Source organism: Ammospiza caudacuta, chromosome 8 (genome assembly GCF_027887145.1).
Source record: "Ammospiza caudacuta isolate bAmmCau1 chromosome 8, bAmmCau1.pri, whole genome shotgun sequence".
NCBI lineage: Eukaryota > Metazoa > Chordata > Aves > Passeriformes > Passerellidae > Ammospiza > Ammospiza caudacuta.
The window spans coordinates 23526392-23551893 of record NC_080600.1 but is presented as its reverse complement, the minus strand read 5'-3'; the positions used below and the strand labels follow the sequence as shown (position 1 = coordinate 23551893).

General features: G+C 40.0%; 1 protein-coding gene across 2 annotated transcripts in view; it reads left to right on the top strand.

Moving 5' to 3' along the window:
- MAP3K20 (mitogen-activated protein kinase kinase kinase 20) overlaps positions 1-25502 on the top strand; it is a 92238-nt gene that overhangs the window by 47342 nt on the left and 19394 nt on the right. The window contains exons 10-16 of one of the 2 annotated variants that reach the window (XM_058809964.1): positions 3659-3765; positions 9329-9464; positions 20148-20192; positions 21101-21131; positions 21250-21389; positions 22555-22617; positions 23632-23724. In XM_058809964.1, coding sequence (XP_058665947.1) covers positions 3659-3765; positions 9329-9464; positions 20148-20192; positions 21101-21131; positions 21250-21389; positions 22555-22617; positions 23632-23724 — 615 coding nt within the window. Of the gene's footprint in view, positions 1-3658; positions 3766-9328; positions 9465-13659; positions 18682-20147; positions 20193-21100; positions 21132-21249; positions 21390-22554; positions 22618-23631; positions 23725-25502 lie in introns of those variants that run through there. The other variant, XM_058809965.1, reaches the window with a different exon arrangement.

The following is a 25502-nucleotide window of genomic DNA, read 5'->3' as shown; positions in this document are numbered from 1 at the left end:
TTCTGTTAGGCAATTACAGCTTTGTTCACATGACTGAAATGGAGTAATCTGTGGTCACAATTTGGACATGTGACTGACTTATTCAGTCACGTGCTGGGAAAGGGTCGCTACTCACAGCTCTCCAAGTGCTTTGATAAAGGGCTGTGTGGCCTGCTTGAGCCAAAAGATGGAGCACGCTCCTCTGAAATAGTGCTCTGTGCAGCATTCCCTTTTTGCCAGGATTAGCTTTAGAAAATCAGATCGTTGATGCATGAACAAGTTACTGAAGGTCAAGCAGGGGTGAGCTTGAGTATGTCAGCTGCACAAAAGCAGTTGCTAAGGTGCATACTTCTAGCCCACAGAATTCGTGAGGTAACTTTTGGTGGCTTACCCCTGAGAAACGAGGGATATGCATTTATGGTGGGGCAAAGGAATACGCTTGGAGAGATGCTGCAGAGCAGCTGGAGTGTCAGACACTGCTCACACCATAATTTCTTCAGACATAGTTATTAATATTGCTTTGAATTCTTAAGAATTTCTTCACACATGGAGAAAAATACCTGTAGTGCTCCATGTGATACTTGGAATGGTAGTCTTTATGCAGTTTAAACTGCTAGTTGAAACAAAGAGTTCGTACCTTACAATTTCTACCGAACAAGTTGCTTTTTGCTTGGGTATTAGGTAATTGTAGAAACAAGGTTGCTCATCACTGGTGTCTTTGTTTACTGGGGTTACTTGTTTTTGAGTTGGAGGTGAATAATTCTTTCTCATTTCATCTGTTCCTTCAGTTTCTTTCCACATCAAAGATGTTTATAAATTACAGAGTATTTTAATGAAAATCAGAAAACTGGGAACAGAGAAGAAACAAAAAATGAAAGACATATGGATTAAATATCCTGATTTTATGGAGACCTATTCAGTAAGAAATACTGAGTGGAAGGAAACAATGAAAACATTAGCCAGAATTATTTCTAGAGGGGCATATATTTTAAAGATTTCAGTATGAGACATCACAGATATAAAGGGAAACAGTTTTCAAAGGCGACTCATGCCTTGATATTTTAAGAATCCCTTATAAGGGCTTTCTAGAAAGTGCTAAGCAGTTATCTACTGAAAAGAAGATTTTTTTTTTTTTTTTTTTGGAGTTTCTCAGCTCAGGCTCCCAGTTTCCCAAATCACTTCATGCCAGTTTTAGCCAAGGTACCACTCTGCATTTAGAATGCATTTATTAAATCTGAAATTATCCTTTCCTAGGGGCAAGAAACCATGAAAAGCCATGTGACAGTGTAGGCTTGTGCCTTCCTGTCAGGTTTGTCTCCATGCAAAGCTGCTGCCTGTAAATCTGGCAGCTGCAAAGCTGTCAGGGTAAGTGCTGGTAGTTTACAGAATTTTCACAGCCAGAGATGTACAGTACTTTGACATTACTGTGTGACTCTGTCTGCATTTGTTCCAGCTCCAGTTGCACCAACTCTGCAGCCCCTTTGCCTGTAGTGCAGGACCCACCACATGATTGTTGCTGCTTCTCCCAAATCAGTTGGTTGATCCTTTTGCCTGCCCTTAGTAAAAGCCCTGTTCTCTGTCATTGTCTTCACTCTGGTTACTCCAGGCAAGCCTGATAGCAGAGCTAACTGTACTCGCTTAGTGTCAGCCCTGCCCTATACTTTCCTCTAAACACCTGAGAAAAAAGGAGCAAGCCAAACTCATAGATGTGTTTTGTAAATTATCCTGAATAGTCCATAAAATATTGTAGATAATGCAGCATGGGAATGTTTGCCCTTGGTGTCTTCCTGACAATAGAATTTGTTTTGTATAGGCACATTATGTACCTGCCAGTCTGTGGGACAATGTGTAGCAGTTGCAGTACCCTTCAGGGAGCCACCTGAAGCTTCTCACCATTTGGGAGGCCCTTGAATCCCTTCAACACTTCACATCCACTGGTGTGGTCACAAGAGATGCAGCCATAGGAACAAAATGGGTGTGAAGGCTGGTCAAAGGTTCTTCTGCCCCAAAACTGCACTGGAGTCAGTGGTGGTGGTACCAGGGATGGATTTTGTGCTCCGTGCGCCCAGTGCAGCCCACTCCTGACCAGCAAGTTTGGGCTCTTCCCAGGGTGTGTTCAGGATATCTGCTCAGCTGGGGCAGGTCCAGCACCATCATGCATGTGGAGGGGAGGACAGCTGCCTCCCCAGCCCCTGTAAGGGCAGGGTGACCCTGCTGGGTGTCCATACAAGGGACTGTGTCACCAGTGCAAGCAATGACCTGCTGCTTAACTGGTACCTGTTGCTGTGAGCTCTGGGTGCCCAGTCTGCCCCTCTCTGCATGCTGGGCTGGGGAGAAAATTGCATAAGCACTTGTGCTGGGGCAAGCATGTCTGTGGCAGAGAAAATGTGTGTAGCTCACTGAACTGCCCATTGCCTGAAATCATGGAGGTGGACCAAAAAATGACAGACAAAGCCTCCAGTTACAGCCGAAGAGTGCAGCATTACAGTATAAGAGAGCTTGTCTCTCTTTTTGTTATGCATTTGACACTTTTTCATGCTGTTTGACATTTAAAATAAAGAAATTGTCTGTCTTTTATAATGTGGAAATCACTTGGATCTTCCCAAGAGAGACACCTCAGCATTGTTCCTAATTGTTTTTGTGCTCCCAAATTAAAATGCACGTTTTAATTGCAGCATCTGTAATTTTAGCAGAAATGGTATAATTAAAGGCACAGCAGAGAGAGAATGTGCATCATCCCCTTATTATGTATCTACATTTTGTTTCAACCTTTTGTCTCAACCTTGTCTGGGGTCTGTCAAACAGACTAACAGAGTCAGTGCTCTTTCAAGAAACACATTTAACTGGCTTTTTCAGTTTTCAGTTATTATCCTACTTCATAGCTTCCCTTTGGGACTAAGGGAAAAGTGAAAAGAAAAAAACAAAACAAAACAAAAACAAAACAAAACAAAACAAAAAAAAAAAAAAAAAACCAAAAAACCCGAGAAATATAACCTGGTCTTTCTCACTTGTGAGCACAATGGGTCATCGAGAGCCCTGGAACAAAGTTCAGTAAATGAGCCCAGGACAGAAGAGCACAGAGTCCACTAACATGAGCTTAGCTGCCAGGCAAGACATCCTTCCCTAGCCTCAGTCTTCACTTCTTCCCTGGCTGCTCCTGAAGTAGCTAAGTGAGAGTTTTTCTGAAAGTATCTCCTCTGCAAGAGGGGAACTGCAGCCAGAAACTTATTTTTGATAGGCAGCTAAATGGCTTTTTCACACACCAGAGTTTATATTAATACCTGTAAAAGGCCATCTGTATAATTACCAGGTACTGATGGTCCAGCCTTCTCTATTTGGAAGCATTTTCTCTCATAGCTTGAGAAAAATTATTCTTTCAAATTAAGAATCTAGATGATTGATGATTCTAATGTTTAATCCTGTTTTACCAGTAGACATGGCAGAATAAGCTAAGGCTTGAGTCCTACTAGCCTGTGCAACTCTTCTCAAACTTTCCTTTAATGGAAGAACAAAAAGAAACCATTTACAGATTTACAGTCCTCTTGTAGGATGCTGTGGTCAGAAAGAAGTGTGGCAATTCCTTTTAATTGTGGGATTTCAGTTGAAAATTTCCTGCAGATAGTTCTAGTAGTTTTATATGCAATGCAAATGCTCTGTTTTGGTTTTCTTTTTTCTTCAGAAAAGACCATCTTTCAAGCAGATTATTTCAATCCTGGAATCTATGTCAAATGACAGCAACCTTCCAGACCAGTGTAACTCATTCCTGCATAACAAGGCAGAGTGGAGGTAAGTTTTCTTCCTTCCAAGATGATATGATGAGGTTTTACATTGAAATGGTATGAGTGGCTTTTTTCAGAAAGACATCAGACTCCAATGATGTACTGGTAGAAAATATGTATGCTTGAAGTATTTTTAGAACATAACTTACCTTGTTGTTTTTCAGGAATGCCCAGAATGTTGCGAAACTTGTATTAGGAGCCAATGCACTTAGCTGTACCCTATATTTATTATTACAGTGGTTTAGGCATCATGATATTTATGGTTTTGTGATTCACATCTTAAAACCAATTACAGGGTTTCAGTCAATAGTGTGGGGGCAAAAGAAGTCAGATAACATATAGGTTTGATGCAATTTTCATAGAAAGTGTATCAGTGATGTTAATATTAAAATCAAAGAAGGATAAGGGGCCTAAAAACCATACCTTCCGAGTCAGGGTTGTACTCACTTGAATGCACTCTACCATTTTTTATGTGTTCTCTCCTTTGTCAGCTGTGTGTTCACACATCCAGCACATGCCCATGCCAGTCCCATTTTTTACAGTGTTCCAGCATTGCTTGAGCATATGATTTTAGTTATTGCTGATTGTAATTGTTATTCATAAGTGATTAGAAATGGAAATGAGATTTGAGACAATTTTATTACATTACAGTTTTGCAGTAAAGCTTTCAGCCTCTTTTTTGGAATGTGTCAAAACTTCAAAAACCTGTCCCTGAAGCTTATTTGTGTGTTAGAAAACTTGCTGCTTCCCAGTAAATCCTTCTGTTTGAGATGGAATATTGAAAACAGATCTGCACTGGGAGATGATTTTTGCAGATGATCGTGCCTCACTCTATATTAAGAAGCGTTCGCTCTATGCCGAATAAGCAGCGAGCACAAATACCAAAAGATTCCCTGCATCGAAGAAACCGGGACGGGGTGGAGGATGGGGCTTGTGTCAAGCCCGGCAATCCCGCGTTTCTTCCGCTGCCTTCCAAGGAAAAGCAAGACATAGATTTTTAATGGGGCGAGTGGAAAAACTGAGCTGTCGCTGGGACGCCCCCGGTCACACGGCGGGGTATAAATAGCCCGGCCCGGGCCCGCCCCGGCTCGGCCGCGCCGCCGGCGGCCCCGGACCCGGCCGGGCGGCGGGGGCTGCGCGCCATCTGCTGGCGGCAGCGCCGCACTGCGCCCGCCGCGCCGCCCGCGGGGCCGCCCCGCAGAGCCCGCTGGGCCCTGCCCCGCACTGCTGCTGCGGGCACAGCTGGCCCTGCCCCGCACTGCTGCTGCTGCTGCGGGCACAGCTGGCCCTGCCCCGCACTGCTGCTGCTGCTGCGGGCACAGCTGGCCCTGCCCCGCACTGCTGCTGCTGCTGCGGGCACAGCTGGCCCTGCCCCGCGCTGCTGCTGCTGCTGCGGGCACAGCTGGGCCCTGCGCCCAGATCCCAGTGCTGAGCGCTCCAGGTAGTGTTTAAAGTACCCCAACTGCATGGCACCGTTGTTTATGCAGACTCTGAGCATCATATCATGGGTTTGACAGTAGATGGAACAAGGAGGGTTGGGAAAAAAGTACATCCTACTGAGGGGTTTCTTATATTAAAAATGTTTGGAAGATGAGCAGATACTCAATTGCCTTTAGGAAAGGTGAATAACTACTTAAATCTTGCCAATATAGCAAAATAAAAGCTGTACTAGCTGACATTTGGTGACAAACGTTGTTTTACTTAATCGGTTTATTTCTTGAAGTGTGACTCAAGTGGCCCAAGTATTGCTTGCACATTTGTTGCTAAATTTCTCAGATGAGGAATGTCTAAAAAGGTGTTAATGAAAAGCCATGTAGCAACAAAGAACTCTTTGGTACTATCAAGTAATGAAAAAACTTTTTACCATGGAGACTTGTGTTAAAAAGAAATGTGACATTTTTTCTGGAAGAATAAATGGCTTAGAGACAAGGAAATATGAGAGAGAAAATAAAAATTCAAGATGGGACATGATTTGCCTGAAAGCAAAGATGATTTTTTGAATTGAGCTGAAATGAAAACACAACGTTCAGAAAGAGCTCAAATCATGTGGGCACTTGTTTGGAAGCTGGAAGGGTGCTTTCCTATCCAAATTCTGGTAACAGCTTCCTGCCCTGATGTGAAAGCCATGTTAGAATGGAAGCTTTCGTGAATGCTTAGCCGAATAAACAGAATTTATGCAAAAAAATGCCACCTGAAATAGATAAAAGATGCATAAAGTGGTCCCAAAGGATAAACTAAAAGAGTCTTAAGTTTGTTACTAAAAACAACTGCACATTAGTTTAATGTATTTTAACTTCTGTATTGAAAAATCTTTGCTTTTACTGATTTTTTTTCCCATGGTTTTTTATCCCATAGTGATTTGCAAAGAGATAGTGAAACCAGCAGTAGGGAAAGTATGAGATATATTACCACAAAATAGGGAATTTTAATGAAGCCTGGATATCCGAGCACTGGAGAAGGGTGGGCTTGGGAAAGGCAAAAATTATGCGTGTTCCTTTGAGGGACCTCTGAATTAATGATCCAGATACTGCACTTTCACCAGGATGCTGCACTTACCAAAGCAAAGCAAAGCTCAGACAAACTGGATTGTGTTTTTCCCCACTCTTAAAAAAAGGCAAGCTGAGGTCCTTTTTATATAGACATGCCAAAATTGTATCTGCAGCAGCAAGTAACTGGAGTCTTCAGTATCACTGACTGGCTGGCATGAAAACTGACAGTGGGCTGAGCCTATATGTGACTGCTGGAGTTGATAACACGAACGATGCTTTGACTTATCTATATAATGCAGTCTTATTTGCAACATTTTCTGGTATTCATTTTTATATTAATATCACAATATGATTTGCTTGTGCTGTATTTCCCTAAAATAATTCAGTGTCTTTTTTCCTAACTGTTCCACACATGTTCAGCACGTTTTTGTTATTAATAAAATAGGGGCAGTACCTTATGCCTGAGTTGCATAGGTCTAGTTGCATAGGCCCTATGTTTAAGTTCAAATTCTGTGATCTTTTTGGAGCCCTTTCTGAAGTCACTTGTATTACAGTAAAAAAAAATTACTGTAGAAGTAATGATGTTCCAATTCAGTGAGAGATCCCATTTGTCTGCATTTAGTCATATATACTAACTGCATCTCTCCTTCCATCCTCTCCCCACGAGTGGCTACTCCAATGATTAAAATAGTTTATTAATGATACTTACATTAGTGTATTAGTAGCAATTCAAGGCATATAAAGAAATGCCAGTCATTGTGTTTAATCTGTGAATGTCATTTGATCATTTCTAATAATGTATTAGTATTTGTTCTTCAGTGTCACAGAATGAAACTATTCTAGAAAAACCAGTAAACTCACACTGCAGAACTACAGAAGCAAACAAATCCACATGTCTTACCATGTATAATGTTTCAAGCTGCTTCATTTAATAAGACTCATTAACTGGGCAATGTACAGTAGCTTTCTCTTTAATTACACAATTTCATTATGCAGTGGAATTATTTTTCAGAATACAACTGTTTTTGCAGACTAACCTTTTATTTTAATAGAAGTTTCTGTCTAATGAAGAGAGATAATTACAGTACAAAATAGACTTTTGACACAGAGAAAACTATTGTTACCAGGACTCCCCTAGCGCATAATATTATTTTAAAAGAGAATGTAATTTACATATTTAAAAAATTATAGAGTTGTATGTAAGTAGCAATGATGATGAGAGGCAAACTAAGAAAAGCAGTGCAACTGCCCTCAAATTGCTCTATAGTTTCCACAGTAGATAGCATAGTATGTGTTTTACCTGACAAAAGGGGTTTATGAGGGATATGGGTGTCTGGGGATGAGTCACTTTCTGACCTTTGGTCCAGTGCCTTTTAGTTTGTTCCCTTGTTGTCTCTTTATTATGATGTCTGACCACTTTCTACCCCGCACAGGGATCAGTCTTAATTTATGCATGCCTAAATATGATAGAGAATTTTTCTTGAAATCTTAAGCATGATAATTATGAGGGGCATTTGTTCTGACCACCACATAGAACAGCTCACTCAGCAGGACTCAAGTGTGATAAATGCCTTTGCCCCCCAGGTGGCTGATTTCTGCAGTAGAATTAAGCATGGTGGTAAAGTTTGCAGTAGGGTTTTCTGGTTATTTGAGCTCTGAATCCTTTCAGTGTACTTTTTAAGCAATGCTCTCTGACAGAGATGTCTTATCAAAATGAGAAATTCGTAGAATTTGGAAAATTCATATTATTTTATTTGCTTAGACTCTTTGGGTATACTATTTTCCTACATTGAGAGGCTGAACTATTTTAGTCGAGAAGAGTTTAATCATTCCATGCCAGGACACGAGATTTACAGAAACAAGTAATTTTCTTTTTCCACCCCAAACAGAAATGACAGCTAACTCTGTTAGTCCTTCTACTTTCTTTTTTAAAACATGAGAAGGAGCATATTTTGTTCACAGCACGTTAACACAAGAAAAATAATGTGGAAATTTGAGCAGAATGTTTAACCTTGCAGAGTCCAGATAGCTATCTTTGGAGCTCTCTTTAGGATTTCTTATCTTCTTAGGAGCTCACTTTTTCAAGGAGAAAAACGAGACACTGTGATTGACTCTTCCCACAACTGTCAAGATACAGTGCACAGTCTCCCAAAAAGGCACAGAAATGTTAAGTGCATTAATAGGAGATTTTTCTTTTCTTACCCCACAAGCAAAATATACGTCTGAATTTGGTGACAGAATTGTTGTTCACCTTCTGTGTATTTGTGTAGTGCAAAACTTGTTAAACTCTTTTCCAAGAGCAGTTCAGTTCATGTGTTTAAAATACACCATCCATCAGAAAGTATGTCAAAGGAAACTACATTGTTAAGGGAGGTACGTGCAGTGAAACCAAATACAGCTGGTATCTGCGACTTCTTTAGAGTACTGCCTTCATTTCCTGCCCTTCCTACTTCTCATAACTTTGCAAGTATGGTGGGAACTGGAGAGAAGTCAACCAAATCCTTTTCGCAACTGTTCCAAACTTGAGAAGCTTGTATTTGTAACCATTTGTGGGGCTGGCTCATATCACAGTTTGCATTTTTGCTTTTGTATCTTCACCTAAAGAAACAGAAAGGTAAGTGGGGAAAACATTCCCCCACAAAATGCTTCTGTTAATTTTGAGTGTAAGTCCAAGTAGTATTCATAGTCAAGTTATAAACCCAGACAAATGGACTTCTTGGACTGCCTGTATTTGTATTGTTAATGCTTGTCGCATTACCAGTTCTTAGCTTTACGGATCAGATCATGTTTCATGATGTTGGGGGGAAAGAAGGCATTTTCATTTTAAAAATGTTTTTGTTATATGGTATTTTACTCTTTTAAATGTTATTTTTCTTCAACTGAAGGTATTATGGTCTGATGTATAAACATTACCATTTCTTCCTAAAGACGTGAAAGACTTTGCATTTGGTAATTAAATGAACTGCTTGAGTTAGTATTGTACTTTTCAGCCTTTCACATTTAATTAACATTCAAGGGGAAATTATGAACAATTTATATGTGTCAGGAAAAGACAAGACGTAACAAATTGTCTCCGTGCAGATGTGAAATTGAGGCAACCTTAGAGAGACTAAAGAAACTGGAGCGTGATCTGAGCTTTAAAGAGCAGGAACTAAAGGAACGGGAGAGACGTTTGAAGATGTGGGAGCAGAAGTTAACTGAACAATCAAATACTCCTGTAAGTAGACAATAATTCAACCTTTCATCTTGTGTCAGAAGCATTTGGAGCTTTGTCTGTGTAAATCTCAAGACATACTAAGGAAGTGTAGTGCTCCTCTTTTTAGTTGTTCCTCTGGGCCAATTTTATTGCATAACTCTAGATAACAATATTTTTTTTAAATTTCACCTAATGCATTAGGTGCCACATATTACTGATAGTTCATATTGTGACATGGGCATTTTATGTAGTGTCCATTGATTTATTTAGAGTTCTCAGCTTTAAAAATTGTTTACATTCAATAAATTCTGTTTTCAACTAGAAAGTTGTAGACTTTATGGGATGCAGGATTTGGTCTTAAATATAAGAATAATTTGTATCTTCCAGAAGGTATGTTGTGAAACTTATGCAGATTTTTTTGATTCTGTTCTTTTTCTTTGAGAAGTAGCAAATTCCCATTCTGTGAAAAGGGGGTCAAAATTCAAAGTATTAATTTAAGGTTTTGTTCATAATTATAGCTAACATAACTTTGACTGGCCAGTTACCAGCTGGTAGAATTCTCACATTTCTGTTAGTAAATTGAACAAAAAACTTCCTTGCATTATCTTGAATTTCTTGATGAAATACTATGCTCTTCAACCACTGATTGGCAGAGGGAGGACCACAGGGTTAGTGCATGGCGAGACATTACAACAGAGTTGGTAAAAAAATTACTGTGATACCTCCTTGTTTTTAAAGCACTAGCTAAGACAAATACCAAATTGAGATTGCAGTAGCATATGATTTTTCTTATGCACAATTTTATCGTACTAATAACCTTGATTCCAGCCAGACCCATTTACATATGACTTGTTTTTAAGGCATAGCTTATTGCTGTTCTTTGAATGAAGTTGCATTTATGTTCCAGCTGCGAACATGCAGCAATGAAATCACAGAGGATAAATGTTTTCCTATGTGCAGATTCTGTGTGTTTTCTGTAGATATCTCTATGCCTGCTTTAACACTTGCCATATTCCAGTAACTGAGCTGTGGGCCATCCTCTATCCTCAGCACAGCATGAGACACTGCCTTAATGAGCAAACCTTTTCACCAGCAAGGCCCTAGGGTTTTTTTTATGCTGTACTTGCTTATGACTTGTACTTTTCACTTAGAGCTGGCATTGCTGCAAGAATAAAGCATTGTGCTAAGGCCTATTGTGCTAAGCATGAACTGTCTTTCTGCATAGCGTTAACCCAACTGTCCTATTGCATTTAGGTGCGATTTTTTCTAATAGACAAATACAGGATTGTTTTTTCCATACATTTTAAGTGAACTTACACAGAACATATTTTTTAAAGAGCCATTTTGTTGGAAAGAATTGGATATACTGGCAAAAAAAGGGCTTATTCAAGCAGGATTGGGGTTTTTCGTAGCACTGGTTACACATACAAGTATATTGTAAATTCATAGCTGTAAGTCATTTGCAAAATATCTTTGGGCGTTCTGTTTACAAGCTGTAATCGTTGGGAGTCAAGCATCTGTCTTCCTCCATTAGTTCAGGCAGTGTCTGCTCAGCAGCATCAAACTAGAGGGTTACAACAGGGAGTTGCAATGCTTTAAACTACCTTGACTATAAAAGCAGGAGTAAAGATATGGCAACTAGAACTGTGACACATCTTAGAGTTCCCACTAGGCATAAACCTGGTTCTTAGCCAAAACCAGGCCTTGTGGTGTCTTAGCTGGTACTCTTGTCCCTGCTCTGTGTTCTGCAGTCACCTTTTCACTTGTCTCTGCAGCAAAGACCAGAGGCCAGCAGTGGTGTGCAGGAATAGAATCTTAAACCAAGTGACAGGAGAGCAGTGAAGCTGTCTCTGCCACATGATTCTCCAGTGTTGTAGGATTGGTAGAAGCTTCATCCTGCGTGGTGGGTAACTGTGAGTGGCAGGCTGCTTCTGCTCCAATGAGTAAAGTATAGCTTCACACACTTCAGCATGAGGGAAGGAAGAGGCCAATATTTAGAAATGCTTCTGTGCATTTCTCCCTGCTGTTGTTTTGACCCTTTTTCTGCTGCATCTTATACAACAAGCTCCTTTGATTCTGATCTCTGCAAATTCCTTTGCGTGCATCTCCAAAAGCCTCTAGCACAAGGGAATCAGGAGCATTTTGGTGGAGTAAAATATATCCATAGCTGCCATGGAATGGGAGACTTCTCTTGAAAGATTTGACTTTGCGATGATAGTGGATGTAGCTAAGATGAACAACTTATTAGAGGAAGACAGTAAGCAGGACATGAAATCCATATATCACCTGTGATGCCCTGTACCTGCAGGTGGTCATTTAACCATGGAACTTACAGAGCCTGGTGGATCCTAGCCATTTCTAAGGGTCTATTCTGATAGTCATCATATGCAGTGTGTCACTGAAGGCATGTCCTGTCCCGACAAACTCTTTAAATTCTCCAGATAACGAGATGGCAAAATATGGAGGAAGTAATGTGATTATAACTTGCAAAATGAGCCATTCACAGCTTACCCACGCTCAGACATTGAGCAGTCAATGACCCAGAAAGGTGTTTCAGTGGAGAGCTGATTTGCAGCTTTGTTGATTTTTGTTGGGAATTCTTCCCATGTCGGGGATGCTGTTCTGGATCTAAAGTAACTATAACTACCTGGCAATGAAGTATGTGTGCTAGGTCTTGTTTTTGAAAGGTTCTTTCTTTTTATCAGGAAGAGCTTGATCCAGCTAGCACACTGTTGATGGTGTAGCTGGAGGTTTTTGTAGAGCCAGGTGTACAGAAGCTTAGCTGCAGGTTCTTTCATCACACAGCAGTAGGATGCATGAGGGCTGTTTAGGACACCGCATCATGCCAACTTCTTCTTTTTATTTTTCTTTCTTAAACCCTGATCACTAACTTTACTTTAACACAATGCAAATAGTAAGTGTTTGTAAGCAGGGAAATCTCAAGTGGAACAGAAGACAGATGCTGTCTTTTTTAATGATAGAAAATTAGTCAGTTTAAGTGGTTTTACCAAGAAATGGGCACTCTTTGAGCAACCCTGGCTGTGAAGCCTCTTGTGTTACAAAAGCAGGGCATCACCATAATCACCCCCGTAACTTATTTTGATCAACTGCCATTGCTCTTCAGTCAGTTTTCTGATTAGGTTAAAAAATATATGAAAACCCGTGAATTTTGGGTAGGCAGTTTTACAAATGCTTTGGAAAGAAATGCTAGTGCAGGTGCTAGTGCACCACACAGCTCCTTTGCTGTTGTTTTAGTAGTGCCTCAGTTTGGCACTCCAAGACAAGTAGGTAGTTTAATTTAGGGTGAAACTCCTGAGTTTTTATTCCCTGTGAAGCACAGGCAAATAAGTAACCTCTTGTATGTCACAGAGGTTACTAGCCTGGCCACTCTGAAGAGGCATTAATCATTAACCTGAAGAGGGCATATTTCATTTGTTACTACAAACAGACTGGGTCAGGTGAATGCCATTATCTGTAGGTGAAGATTAGCGGAAATTTAATATGATGTACAAGCAATTGACAGATGTCTCTTGATACCACTAAAGAAAAAAAAAAAAAAAGCTGAAGAAGCTGACAAGCTGACCAAAACCACCCCTCTTCCCCTGCCTGCTTGTCCCTGGGATGGCTTCTGGAGGTGTGGTGCTGGTGCAGACTGGAGGCCAGTTCTCCTGTCCTTTGCATTGGTGAGAGACTCATTTCTGATTGTGGCTGTTGCAGGGTGACCCTTTCTCTCCTTTTGAGCATACACTCAAAACCAGTCTGCTGCTGCTTTCATTTCTGATATTTAGGGGCTGCTGCTTCTGCATCAAATGCAGAGCTTGTTTGGCTTCTCAGGTCTTAACGCAATTTATTCTTCAATCCTGAAAGGTTGAATTAAGCAGCTCCAATTGCCTTGGAACCAGTCCAACTGATTGGGAAATGTCATATTCTGTTTTGTGCCATACAAAATGAAGGATTGAAGAGTTTGAACCTTCTTTTGTCATGAAAGCTCTGTTGCCTGTGGTTCTTGCCATGCCACTCAGTGATTTTGGTTTAAGAACAATCACCCCAGAAGGATGCTATCTGTTTTAATGAATTCTTACTTGACCTCCATGTTTAGATTCACTAATCGTATGCTCTCTGTTGATTGCTGACTAATCTGGTGGTGTCTTTTTCCTTGATTTTTAAATTGGTTCTAACTTTCACTTTTGCTCTGTCCTTTCCTCCTTTTAAATAGTTTTTCTTACCTCTTGCTGCAAGAATGTCTCAGGAGTCTTACTTTGAATCTAAAACAGAGGAGTCAAACAGTGCAGAGATGTCATGTCAGATCACAGCAACAAGTAACGGGGAGGTAGCTGGCATGAACCAAAGCCTGAAGGCCTTGATGATGACGGGCTTTGGGGATATCTTCTCTCTGAACAAAGCAGGATCTGTCCTGCATTCTGGAATGCAGATAAACATGCAAGCCAAAAAGAATTCTTCTAAAACCACCTCTATGAGAAAAGGGAAGAAAATCAACATGGCTTTGGGTTTCAGTGAATTCGACTGGTCAGATGACGATGATGATGATGATGATTTTGATGACACAGATGATAGCAGCGAATGAAATAAGTTGTAGAGTTAACCCTGAAATCGTTTTAGCAAAGCAAAACAATAAAGTTTTAGATCAAGAATCCTGTCAGTTTGGTCTGTTTAAATCCTGTAAAAGAACAAAAAGCAAACAAACACCAACAAAAAAGATATTTACCAGGCTGAGCATATTTGTATGTTGAAAGATATATTGTTTCTGTTTCAATTGTGCTGGCTTATTTCTGCTTTGATGAAATTTGGAACTAAACTTTCCAAACTAATTGAGATTATTATTATTTCATTATTATATCTATAATTCCTAGTGCCTGATTACAGAAACTATGGCTTGATAAATTTAAGATCTGGAAACACTGGGAGAAACTTCAATGTCATTAATGCCATTAATGTACTTCAAATTTTTCTTTTGTGTTTTTTGTCATTTCCCTTACCCCTTTAATTGTTGGTCACATGCATATGCTTATACTTCCAGATTTGCTATTTTCTACATCCATTCTTTCTTCCTGTTGTAGTGAAGGGGTTTGCTGTGTTTCTTAATTTAAAGCCATTTTCAAGGCAGCATTGGGGGAAGTCACAAATAAGTTTCTAGGAACAGAGAAGCTTGGGAAGGAAGAGGGGTTAGTTAAATATATAGTTTAAAAATGGAATAGCAGCAGAACTCAAATAATCCCTATTAGTAGATGTTTTCTATAAATGTGCTTTTTTTTCCCCCCTCACGTGTATGTGCATGTGTGTATAATTCACCCTATCAAAGTAAACTGCAATCAGACCTCTGCATCTATTATCAGATATTGTGATCTGGAAGCTAATTTTCAGTTATGTTGATGTGAATCCATGAAGCCTCATTAACTTTGATGGACTTATTCTTGTACCTGAGAGCAAAAATTGGTGTTTGTAAATTTTGATTCTGTTGTATCTGCTAAACAGCGTGTGCCATCCTTGGGAAAGGACAAAGAGAAGCCACTGTGACATTTCAGCTTGTGCCCTACTACTGTGGCTTGTGTGAAATTCTCCATAGTAGAATCTGGCAGTAATGTCAGGAATATTTACTAGACTCTGCATAACTGTTTTTTGCAGCTACATTACTTTTAAAGTATTGTCACTGCTCTTACAGCTTACCATAAAACTCAGTGTCTAACAATCTGCTGCAATAATTGCCTGCCAGGCACTTATGTTGAGAGCAGTGAGGATGTTTCTCCTGATGACCCCTTTAGTGGTGATGCAGAAGGAGGGAGGGAAACCAGTGCGAACACAGATGCAGGTTAGAAAGGAAGATGATGTAAAATATTTGCCAAGGAAGAAGGGCAGCATTTCAAAAGAAAAATGTTACTGTGTAGTTCAGCAGTAGTGGGAATAAGCCATCAAAATTCCATTCTCAATTACTGCAAGGGTTTCTTTTATAAAACTTGTGGTTTTGAGTGGCTTCTTTAATTATAGGCTTGCCTGTTACACAGCTCTAACCTATATGTTATGGTGTTTTGTGGATGGCTTAAAGAAAAATGGATACATTAGATAACAGCAAGCTTGAAATCATTATCTGTTCACTCAACAAAACAAAGTTCTTCAAAAAGTTTTTCTAGAGTGGACACCTCTTTGGGTTGTGAGAAAGAAAGAATTGTTTCATCCTTAAGCGTCAGCACTGATCCAGTCACCTGCAAGGCACAAGTGCTGTGCTCAGGCTGGCCTGCTCCATTTGCTCTGCATGGGATCATAGTTCCTGCAGGATGTCATTTAGCCCTCTTCCAGACACTCCCAAACTTCTTGACTTGAACTTCCCTCTTGTATCTGGAAGCTATTCTCATGATGAAATTATCATTTAAATGATGCAGTAAATGTTCAAAGTATGTTCAAATCCCAAGGAGAAACTCTTTTTGCTCATGTGGGGATGGCTTCTTAGGTCCATCAAAGAAACCTGATTTTAGGGAGAAAAAGAGAATTGAAAGGGCAAATAGTTAAATGGAAATAAGAACAAATAGCCTTTTCCAGTATAGATTTGTACTATTTTTGTAAGTCTATGTCTGCTAACACCCACAGCAATGATACTATTTTTGTAACTGCCACTTTGCACTCAGCAAAATTGTGATGGATTTGTGTAATGTAATATGTGCACTTTAGATCTTAAGGTGTGTATCATTGTGCATAAATTACTGTACCACATAAGCAGTGTAGGGATGTACAACTGAAAACAAAATTTGGTTCAGTACATTTCTACTTCAAAAACCCAAAAAAATCTATTCCTAGCATTGATATTTTGCACTTTTTTGGTGTTTGACAATCTTAGAGCACTTCATGCACATTTATGTTTGTATGGGTTTTAAGTGAATTTGTAAATTAACTCCTTAATCTTTACAGAAATAAAAATAGTTTTAAAGTAGTATGACACAGATTTTCATAGTTGCAACATCACAAGGTTTAAGTCTGTCTTCAAGGTTTTGTTCTTACCCAGGTGTGTAACCTATATCAGCAAATATCATCAGAATGTGGTAATGTGCTTGTAGTAATTTCTGCCTACTTGTTTCAGTATTTTTTAATGAAGCAAGATGGATTTTTTCCCCTTCACCTTTTTTCCCCATGTTGTTTCTCAAAGCAAATTAAACTATATTAAGGAAAAGTTTAAGCTCTTCTAAAACTTCCCCATGCATTTAAAGTAGCAAAGGTGACCTCTGAATTGTAGATAAGGTGATAACGTGCCAAACTCTGCTGATGCAGTTGAGATATAGTATTACACTTAGGATTTTGGCTGTGCTTACTAAAAAAGCAGTGGTATTAATTACATTTTTACTTTTCTGTGATGAGTTTCATACCAGGTGTGTCCAGTTTGTAAGCCAGTTATCATATGTGAGAATCAAGCTGTGTTTTCTGCCTCTGAAATGCTTCTCACTAGATAAAGGCTTTGAAAATGGCTCTGGTGGGCAGGTATGGTGGTTGGAGGAGGGCAGAGTATTTCATCTTCCATGCCTGATTTTGCTCTGCAGTGTATCCGAGTCCATCTTCTACCTGTCTCATCATCAGGTTATACAAATCTCCACAACAGTCCAGAGCCACATCTTGTGTCAGCTAATGCAAGCATTAACCAAACCCAGAAGGCATTTCTCTGGCTGCTCTGGGCCAAAGCCAGAACAAACCACCAAAAGCCTTCCTGTGCCTTGTACACCTCTCAGCTCACTAGGCCCTGCCAGGCTTTCTGGGTTCCAGTTTCCTCTGCCTTCCATAAAGCCTGAAGGTGTTTGCAGTAAAGTGATATCACTGCATTTGATGGAGGGGAAAGGTAAGAACCAGGCCTGAACTTGGCATATTTACCAGGCTGCTGTACTGCAGACATATACTTAGGTGGGTAAATGGCCTCAGAGAAGAACAGGGAGGATTGACTTTTGGCTTGCTTAATGGTCAGCTGGGACCAAGACAGGATGTCCAACTCCCAACTCCTTTTCTTCAGCAGTGGTCAAAAAATATGGGAATGGGACTTAAAGGAGGAACACTTTTGATCTAGTCATTTTTGTGACAATGTCATCACTAATTTCTTGGAGTAGCAAGTGCCTTAGGGTACAGTGTGGGTGTGCTGCATTGCCAGCCATTGTGTGCTCCCTGACATGAAGCTTGTCCCCTCTGGACTGGAAGGGCTTTCTGGAGGTGAGGTCTGGCGTGGCCTCTTGTCACACAGTCATGTTTGTGGCTTGTCATTTGCTTATCATTCCAGAGCTTTTCTTAGATGTTGATTCCCTTCTGGGTTTTAAAGTGTTTATTCTGAGTTAAAATATCTGATGCAGTAATGATGGGTATTGCTCTCAGCAGTAGCAATGGATCTGTAGTGTGCATATAGCTGTTAAGTACTGAGCAGTGTTACTGTGTGTCTTTAGTGGTGTACTTCCTTTATCTGTAATCAGGCAGCTTTTACAGGTTTTTAATAAGACCTCTGACTTGACAGAGGCTTTGACTACAGTCCTAGTTAGAATGTTCAGGTAGAAAAAGTAACTTCATTTAGTAATTTTCACAGCCCTTAAAATGCACTGGTAGAAATCTGGAGGAGAGACCTTCCCCCTTTCCCCCAGGCTTCAACTTAGTGTATACTGTAAAATCTGCACAGAGATTTCTGATGTGTGAAGATTTAATTTTAAAACTGTAGAACCAATGATTTTCTTTTAACATTTTATATTGTGTGCTAAATACTCATATGCCTTTAAAAGTCAGATATAGTCCACTGCATTTCTTGCTTTTGCACTACTGAAGAAGTTTTGTACTGAATAGTAGGAGTCGATGCTACTTACACTTCAGGTTTGAACTGATGGAATTCGAATAGAAAATATTTTCACAGTGTTAGAAAACTTCATTTTCCCTTCTGAAAAAGCAAAGCTGAGCGCAATGCCTATGCCAAGACTGTTGTGCTGTAAACTGAATATATCATTTGTGTGGAACATGCAATGTTACACTTGTGTGTGGTAAAATCTTGCAGTGTCAGTTATTCTCTTTATTGCACTTGACATACCATGTCTTGTTTTATTCACACTGTGGATTTGATTTTCCAGTGTAAAACCAAAGCAAACAAACAAAAAGAAATCATACAATGTATTCAATTTCCTCAATTGGTGTCATAAACTTTCTTTTGGTGTGAACTTTTCCCTTGCTTCTCTTTTGTTCCAAACTTCTATTTTGCAATAAACATTTTGACAGTAAATTTTATGCATTTGTGTGACTGTGTAAAATGCTGGAGTTCCAAGAGGTTCCTTATTGTCTACTGGTTTAAGTCATTTTTCTGTATTACTATGTGACATTTCTCCTTTATTCTCCCATTAAGAAGAAGAAGAAAAAAAAAGATAAATAATACAGAACTATTCTGCCACTGGGTATATTTAAACCAGAAGAAAGCAGAAAAAACTCACTGTACATCTAAAAATGCGTTATTGGACTTCTGCAGTAAATTATTCAGTTGTACAAGTCATTTTACCAGGCTGCTGCTGCAGCACCAGCCATTTTTACTCTAAGTACCTACAAAAGGCACAACTCGGCCTCCTGAGGGGGTTCATGATTGCCACTTGCCCTTCCTTGTCCTTTAGTGTTGCCCCCAGCACTACTTTTGTCCCAGTGTTCTGCCCAGGCTGCAGGTCACTTTGTGTGCAGCTGGAGGTGCTGGGATGCCTAGGGGACCTGCTTGGCCTGTGGGTGGAGCCTGGGGACCCTGGGGGTGGCAGGGTCCTCTGAAGGAGGTGACAAAGCCATGGGGGGGGCGGGGGTAGCCGAGCTGAGTCTCTCATAAATCACTGTTATCTACATCAAAAAGTTTGCAACTACATCGTGATACTGAGCTTCTAGGCAACACTGACTGTCCAAATACAGATCTACAACAATTAATGGTAATCCTTTAAGCTGAATAAAAATGCCAAGAAGATGACACTTTGGATACCATATATTTGAATGAGTATAAAAATGGCAATCACCGTTACAGTGACATCTTCTCCTCTGTCAGTTTTCACATCATCCCAGAATTTTGTTTAATGTAGCCATTCCTCTGTGGTTTTCTAGTGCTTCAAGAGCTAACATCATCTTGCATCCAACAAAGTGTAGGAGGAGGCTGGGAAGTGCTGCACTCCTCCAGCCTTACAGGAGTTGTTACAAAGCAGTGGCAGAAACCAAGAGAGACTTGTCTGTACATGGGTTGGAAGACAGTCTGCAGTGGCCAGACTCCAAATTCTGTTTTCACTGCTGTCCAGTGAAAGTTTTCCTTCCTTTTGCAGAAAATATCCATCCTTTGGGAGGGAGTCATATTCCCAGCATTATTTTCATTGAAGATCAAAGCCATAGCAAAAGCCTTCCTGTAGTGTCAGAACCAAGAGCAGAGGCAGATAGAGTCCCTTGCCATCAGAAGATTTACTTTTGCTTCCTAAGTTGTTTTTGTTGGAGATCTGCTGGTAATTTTATCTGCAGAGAGGAACAGGATCGATTTAACACTGCCAACATGCTGTTGGAGCCAGCCCACAATCAGTGTGAATGCAGTGGTTTAGTACATCAGTATGAGTTGCAGCTTAACTCCTGCACTTTGCAGGGAAAAAGGAGCAGAATGGTATCAGCCACCAGAGTAAAATTTGGGTGGAGGGGAGAAAAATGGTCGGATGGTTTTCTTTTCAATTCGTATCTCTCACACAGTTGCTGCCCTCCTTTGATATTTGTGCATGGACCGAGGAAGATGTGGTGAGTATTCTGTGTTAATGTGGCCAAGGTCCTGATGCTGGAGCTCTCTGACAAATTACAGCAGGCGTGGTGGGAGGGAAGGCTGGATCAGAACATCTAGGTGAGATCTTACTGCTGTTTGGTAAAGCTTGTGTCCCAGAAAAGCTTGAAAATGACCAGGAGTAAATTTGAGTTACCTTCATAAAACAGGCACATTCTCCAGTGTCCAGAAAATAGTGGGAGCTGGGAACTGCCAGCAGTCAGGAGGGCACTCTTGGGTCCTCATTCAAGGAATGTGGAAGTGCCCAATGACCTAAGCCTGGACAGGACAAAATGAGTTCAAAGGTTTTATCCCACTGTGTGCCACCTGGATGGCAATTAACTGAAAGAAAGTTTAGAGCTTTTTAGGGGTGTGGAACCTCTCTTTGATATAAAATAATGGCATTGAGTACTTTATACTTTTTTATTCAGTTAAAAGTCTAAACAAGACAGACTAGTGATTTATCTCTGACACAGTGATGTGTCAAAATGATTTTAACGTCCTATCAAGCACTGCCATTGTGTCTTATGCATCATGGGGTTGTTTGGCTGACATTTACCAAAGGACTGTCTGGAAAGCCAGTGTAAAAACCATAAAAGCCCTGGCTCCTTCCCTTCAGCCCTTTTAGCACATGACACTTCTCAGTTGCTTTGGTCATTTCAGTTCTTCATGACAATAAACTGAGAAAGGTGGGTGCAAACTGGAAGGCAGTTTGGAAAAGCTAAATAGAAGTAATCACTTGCATTGGTGAATCCTGAGTCCTTTATCCCAAAGTGAGAAATATTTTTAAATTTTGTTTTAAAAAAGGATGATTACTTGTGAACTCCAAATAACTGTAATACAAGGCTTTGATAATTTGAACTTCAAGATTGATTCCTCTTTTTTGCAGTTTTTCTGGATGCAACAACTTACTAGAAAAGGTAAAAGCTATTCATATGTCCTTTCACGCTCACATTTATGAATTAATACACATTTATTCATTTTCCCCCCTCCAATAAAGTGCCATGTGGATTTCTGAATAACCTCTTTTATCTTAAGGCGATGCTTCTGGTGAAATGAGTGTCTATGCTAGCTTGTTTAAGGAACATCATATCACTGGGAAGCAATTGCTTCTTCTAGAAGAAGAAGATTTAAAGGACATGGGAATTGTTTCCAGAGGACACATAATCCATTTGAAGGTATTATCAGCATATATTGAATGGTGCAGTAGGTTATAGTGTATTTGAGAGTCTATAGAGTTTCAGTAGTACTAGCAGCAAAAAAAGTTGCAAAGGTAAATAGAGAACATATTTGGTATCTAAAATAAACAGAATTATAGCTTCATATGGATCTAGAACTCAAAGCAACCTGAGCATTTTATGAGGCATGAAAATGTGCTGTGGTCTTTATACTTCTCTGTAGTTCTTAGTTTTCTTGTGAGCTTGATGGCAGTACTGCTGCAGCTTCACCTAGGAGGGCCATTCTCCCAGCAGAAAAGCTTGGGAATCTTCAGAGAGAACTCTCTTTAGCTGAAGGAGAAACAGATACAAAACAGTTATTTGAACTGAAATCTCAGCTTCTCAATTTTCACATCTCATTTATAGCGTAAAGCATATTTAGCCTAACAAAACTCAGTTGGACAACTTTAAAGCTGATTGACAGACAGGTTTCTTTGCTCTTAGAACTTTGCTTTTAAACAGTGTTTTAAATGTCTGATGTTTGTAATGAGTTAAAAAATCATGATCTGGAAAATGTGATCATGACAGCAGTAATGGTATTAGTACTGTATCCACAGGAGAGTTTTCTGGCAGTCAGCTTTGGAAAAGAGATTCTATAAAAGCAGTGTCTATAATTCTGTTGAGTCTCAATCATTTTAGATCCCAATTTGCTAGTAAAGAGATAACTTGTATTGTAATTGCTAGTCCTGCAAATTTAGCTTTGTAAGTCACACAAATTTATTCCCCTTTTGCTCATCAGCCATTTTTTCCATGCCTGCACACCATTACTGATATATTTAATTTACATTTCCTACAGGGAAAATTATTGAAACTTAATAAAGTCAATAATGTCAAAAATGAAAGATCTCAGTTTCCTGGGTTGATTTGAGCATAAATAAAAACAACAAAACTGAGTTCCCTGAACATCTCTTTTTCTGATTAAGCAGATCTGATTCTGAACACAAATCAGGGCCGATCTACCACAACAGTTTCCAGAACAGAGCTATATTTTAAACTCTTCTCACATGCCCTAATGTATCCACAATGGAAAACAGGGCATGTGGGGTTATGCTGTTTTTCATGCTGGTATTTGCAGGATGAGATACTAAATAACTCCCATCTGGTTTTGTTGATTTTTTTTTTCTAGACTGCTATTGAGAAGTTGACCCATGACTACCTAAATCTATTTCATTTTCCACCATTAATTAAGGTAAGTCTCACTGTTGATATAAGACATTCTTCTCGTGCTAGTATGAATATTTCCCTGTTCTCATGTCTCAACTTTCCCCCATTCAGGGGAGGGCAAGGTTGCAGTTCCTACAGAGGGTTGTAACAAATGTGGAGAGTCAACAGCAGCAATGGATCACATAAGAACAAATAATAGGATAATATAAATTGTTTTCAGGGAAGTTCTCAGTTTGAGTACTTTATACCTTTTGTATCATGGAGCCAGTAGAATTAAATTAAATGACAACTGGTTGCAATTTGCTTGTTGTCATTAATCAGAAAGTACTTTGAAGAGCCATTCCTCCAAACTGCTGCCACCAACTGGTCACCACTGAAGAAGCAGACCCCGGCACAGAATAAGCCCATAATTCCCCAGTTTGCTAATGTTATAGGAGAGAAGGGTGACAGAATGATTTAGTGTCCTGCCACCCTGACGTTAACCCATTAGTTATCTGATAATCAGTAATAAGACCCATGCAAAAGGGAGGGAGTGTTTGGGAACCTTGGTATTGCTAGAGCAGATATTTGCCTGATTTAATTCAGTAAACTAACCAAGGAATTCTAGACCGCAAATCCTGAAGTAGCTTTTTTAGTCACAATTTATTGCATAGCAATAGAGTAAAATCCACGTAAAAAAAAAATTTCATATAGCAAAACTCTGTTCCCTGGAGGGGAAAATGAAAGTCAGAGCATTGCTACTTTGCTTTGCTGTGCCAGCTGCAATTCCAGTGGCAGAGGCTGTCACAGTGCTCGCAGGGACACTGCACTGTGCCAGAGCAGCTCAGCAGGAGCAGGAAATGTGCAGCATCTCCCACTACCAGCTCTAAACCCATGCAGAAGTCTTTGCCCCTCTTGGAGTGTGATGTCTCCTTTCTGCTGCCTACCAGACTTGTAACACCTGAAAGGCAAATCCTTTCTGCCACCAAAGGGTGTGCTGCTGTCTCCCAGTGGGTTGTGGTAGATGTGAATTCTCACCTTTGCCTGTTTTTTTTGGCAGGATTCTGCAGGTGGAGCTGAAGAAAGCATAGAGAAAGTAGTGAATCTTGAACTTGTGTTTGGTTATCACTTGAAGCCGGGAAATGGTCCAAAGGTAAGCTGGGAGTGCTAGATCAGTTGGTTTGGTTAAGAGTCTCTACCCAGAGGGTCCAATATCTTCTGGACACAAAAGATAAATCTGCATGAGAATTTTCTTGTTTTGGAAAGTGCTGGCTGAATGTCAAGGAAGCAAATGGGGCTGCATCAGTGATGATGATGTTCCCCCAGAACAGGCAAGGAAGAAGAGTGGCACAGAAAGTCTTGGCTGAAAGCTTTTGTTTCCTTTTGAACTATTTTTTAAATTTAATTTTTATAATTTGGGATTTCATTTTGTTCCTTTTATCTCAGTGAGTGTGAAATGGTAATCCATTTATTCAAAAAAACCCACTGACAAGTTGAGCAGTGGCATATGCCTGATGTTGGTGGGCAGACTTCCTTTTGTCTCAGCAAAAAGGAGATACTGTTTTATGCAACCAAGAGGAGTTTGGGAAATATATGGTGTGCATGGCTGCTGGCTGGGCAGGACTGGTCCTGGTGGAGACTGTGTGTCCCCATGGTCCTGGGGAAGGAGGGAGGGGTGGTTGGAGCACACTGCACAGAACTGCTGTGCTCCAGCAATTGCCAGCGTGCCACATGCTAATCAGCCCTCAGCTCCAAGCAGAGCTGCTTCAAGGATCTCTCATTACACCCTGTGTAACAGGAGCGTTGATGACTCCAGATGTTCCAGCAAAGGATTTCTACCACATTGTTGTTGGAATCCATAAGGTTAGAAGATTTTTAAGAAATGGTTAAAAGAAGTATGTAGGCCTCAAACTGAAGTTTTGTTAGCATTGCAAATATAGCAGAAAAGTTTCCCATGCAAGCAGAAAAGTTTCCCAAGCAGTAGACGTGACAAACCACAATAGGTCTCTGTGGAATTGGCTTTAAGATAGCAACAAGGTTATTTAATGTATGTCTTTAGAAGGTTAGCATGAATAGAACTCTGTTCTTTGTCTCTTATGAACTAGTCTTTGTTTTAGCTACGATTACGTGTGCTTTGTGAGATTAGATAGAATGATTGTCAATACGTGTTTTCTGTGTCTGATTAGCTTAATTCTAGTCTGAGATGATTTTATGTATTTCTGTACCAGCCCTGATGGAGGAGACATTTTTTAATCTGGATCAGTAAGCTGTCATGTCTCCATTTTGTATTTTGAGACTGATGTGCTAGAAATAAAAGTAAAAATCTCTTCACTAGTCTGGTTACAATGTTATCCATATTTAGATATTTTGCCGCGGCCTAGTGAGTTCCTTTTTTAAGACCTAAGTTCCTGACACCATTAGACTTATACCTGTCCCGTCCCTCGCAATTGTTTTCTCTCAAGAGTGAGGTTTGTCCCATGCTTTTTGTTTGCTTTGTCCAGATTGCCATGGACTCTGAAGTCAAGGGTTTTAGAATTAATCATCTATGTGGAAATGGTGTGCAAAGCATTTCTGAGCTAGAGTCAGGGGTTGTGACAGCAGGATTTATTTCCTTTTGTATTTGATAAATCTGCATTGTGTGTCCACCCTAAATTTGTGGGAGGCTGACTTTCATCTTGTGTTATCTGGCTGCTTTGCTTTCAGGGCATACTGTTTGCAGAAGTCTCTTGATTTCTGTACTTGGTGGTGCTTGCAGAGAAAGCATTTAGGTTTGAACTTAGTAGGAACTTGTACTCATACTGAAATAATTTCATCAATTTGAAAAAGCTTTTGTCTGGAGATTTCTTTTTTTAGTTTGTTTCTTTTATCTTGAGTACTTCTTTTTCCTATAAAAATCTTCTTTATCACTATGTGAATTACTTAGACTGTCTC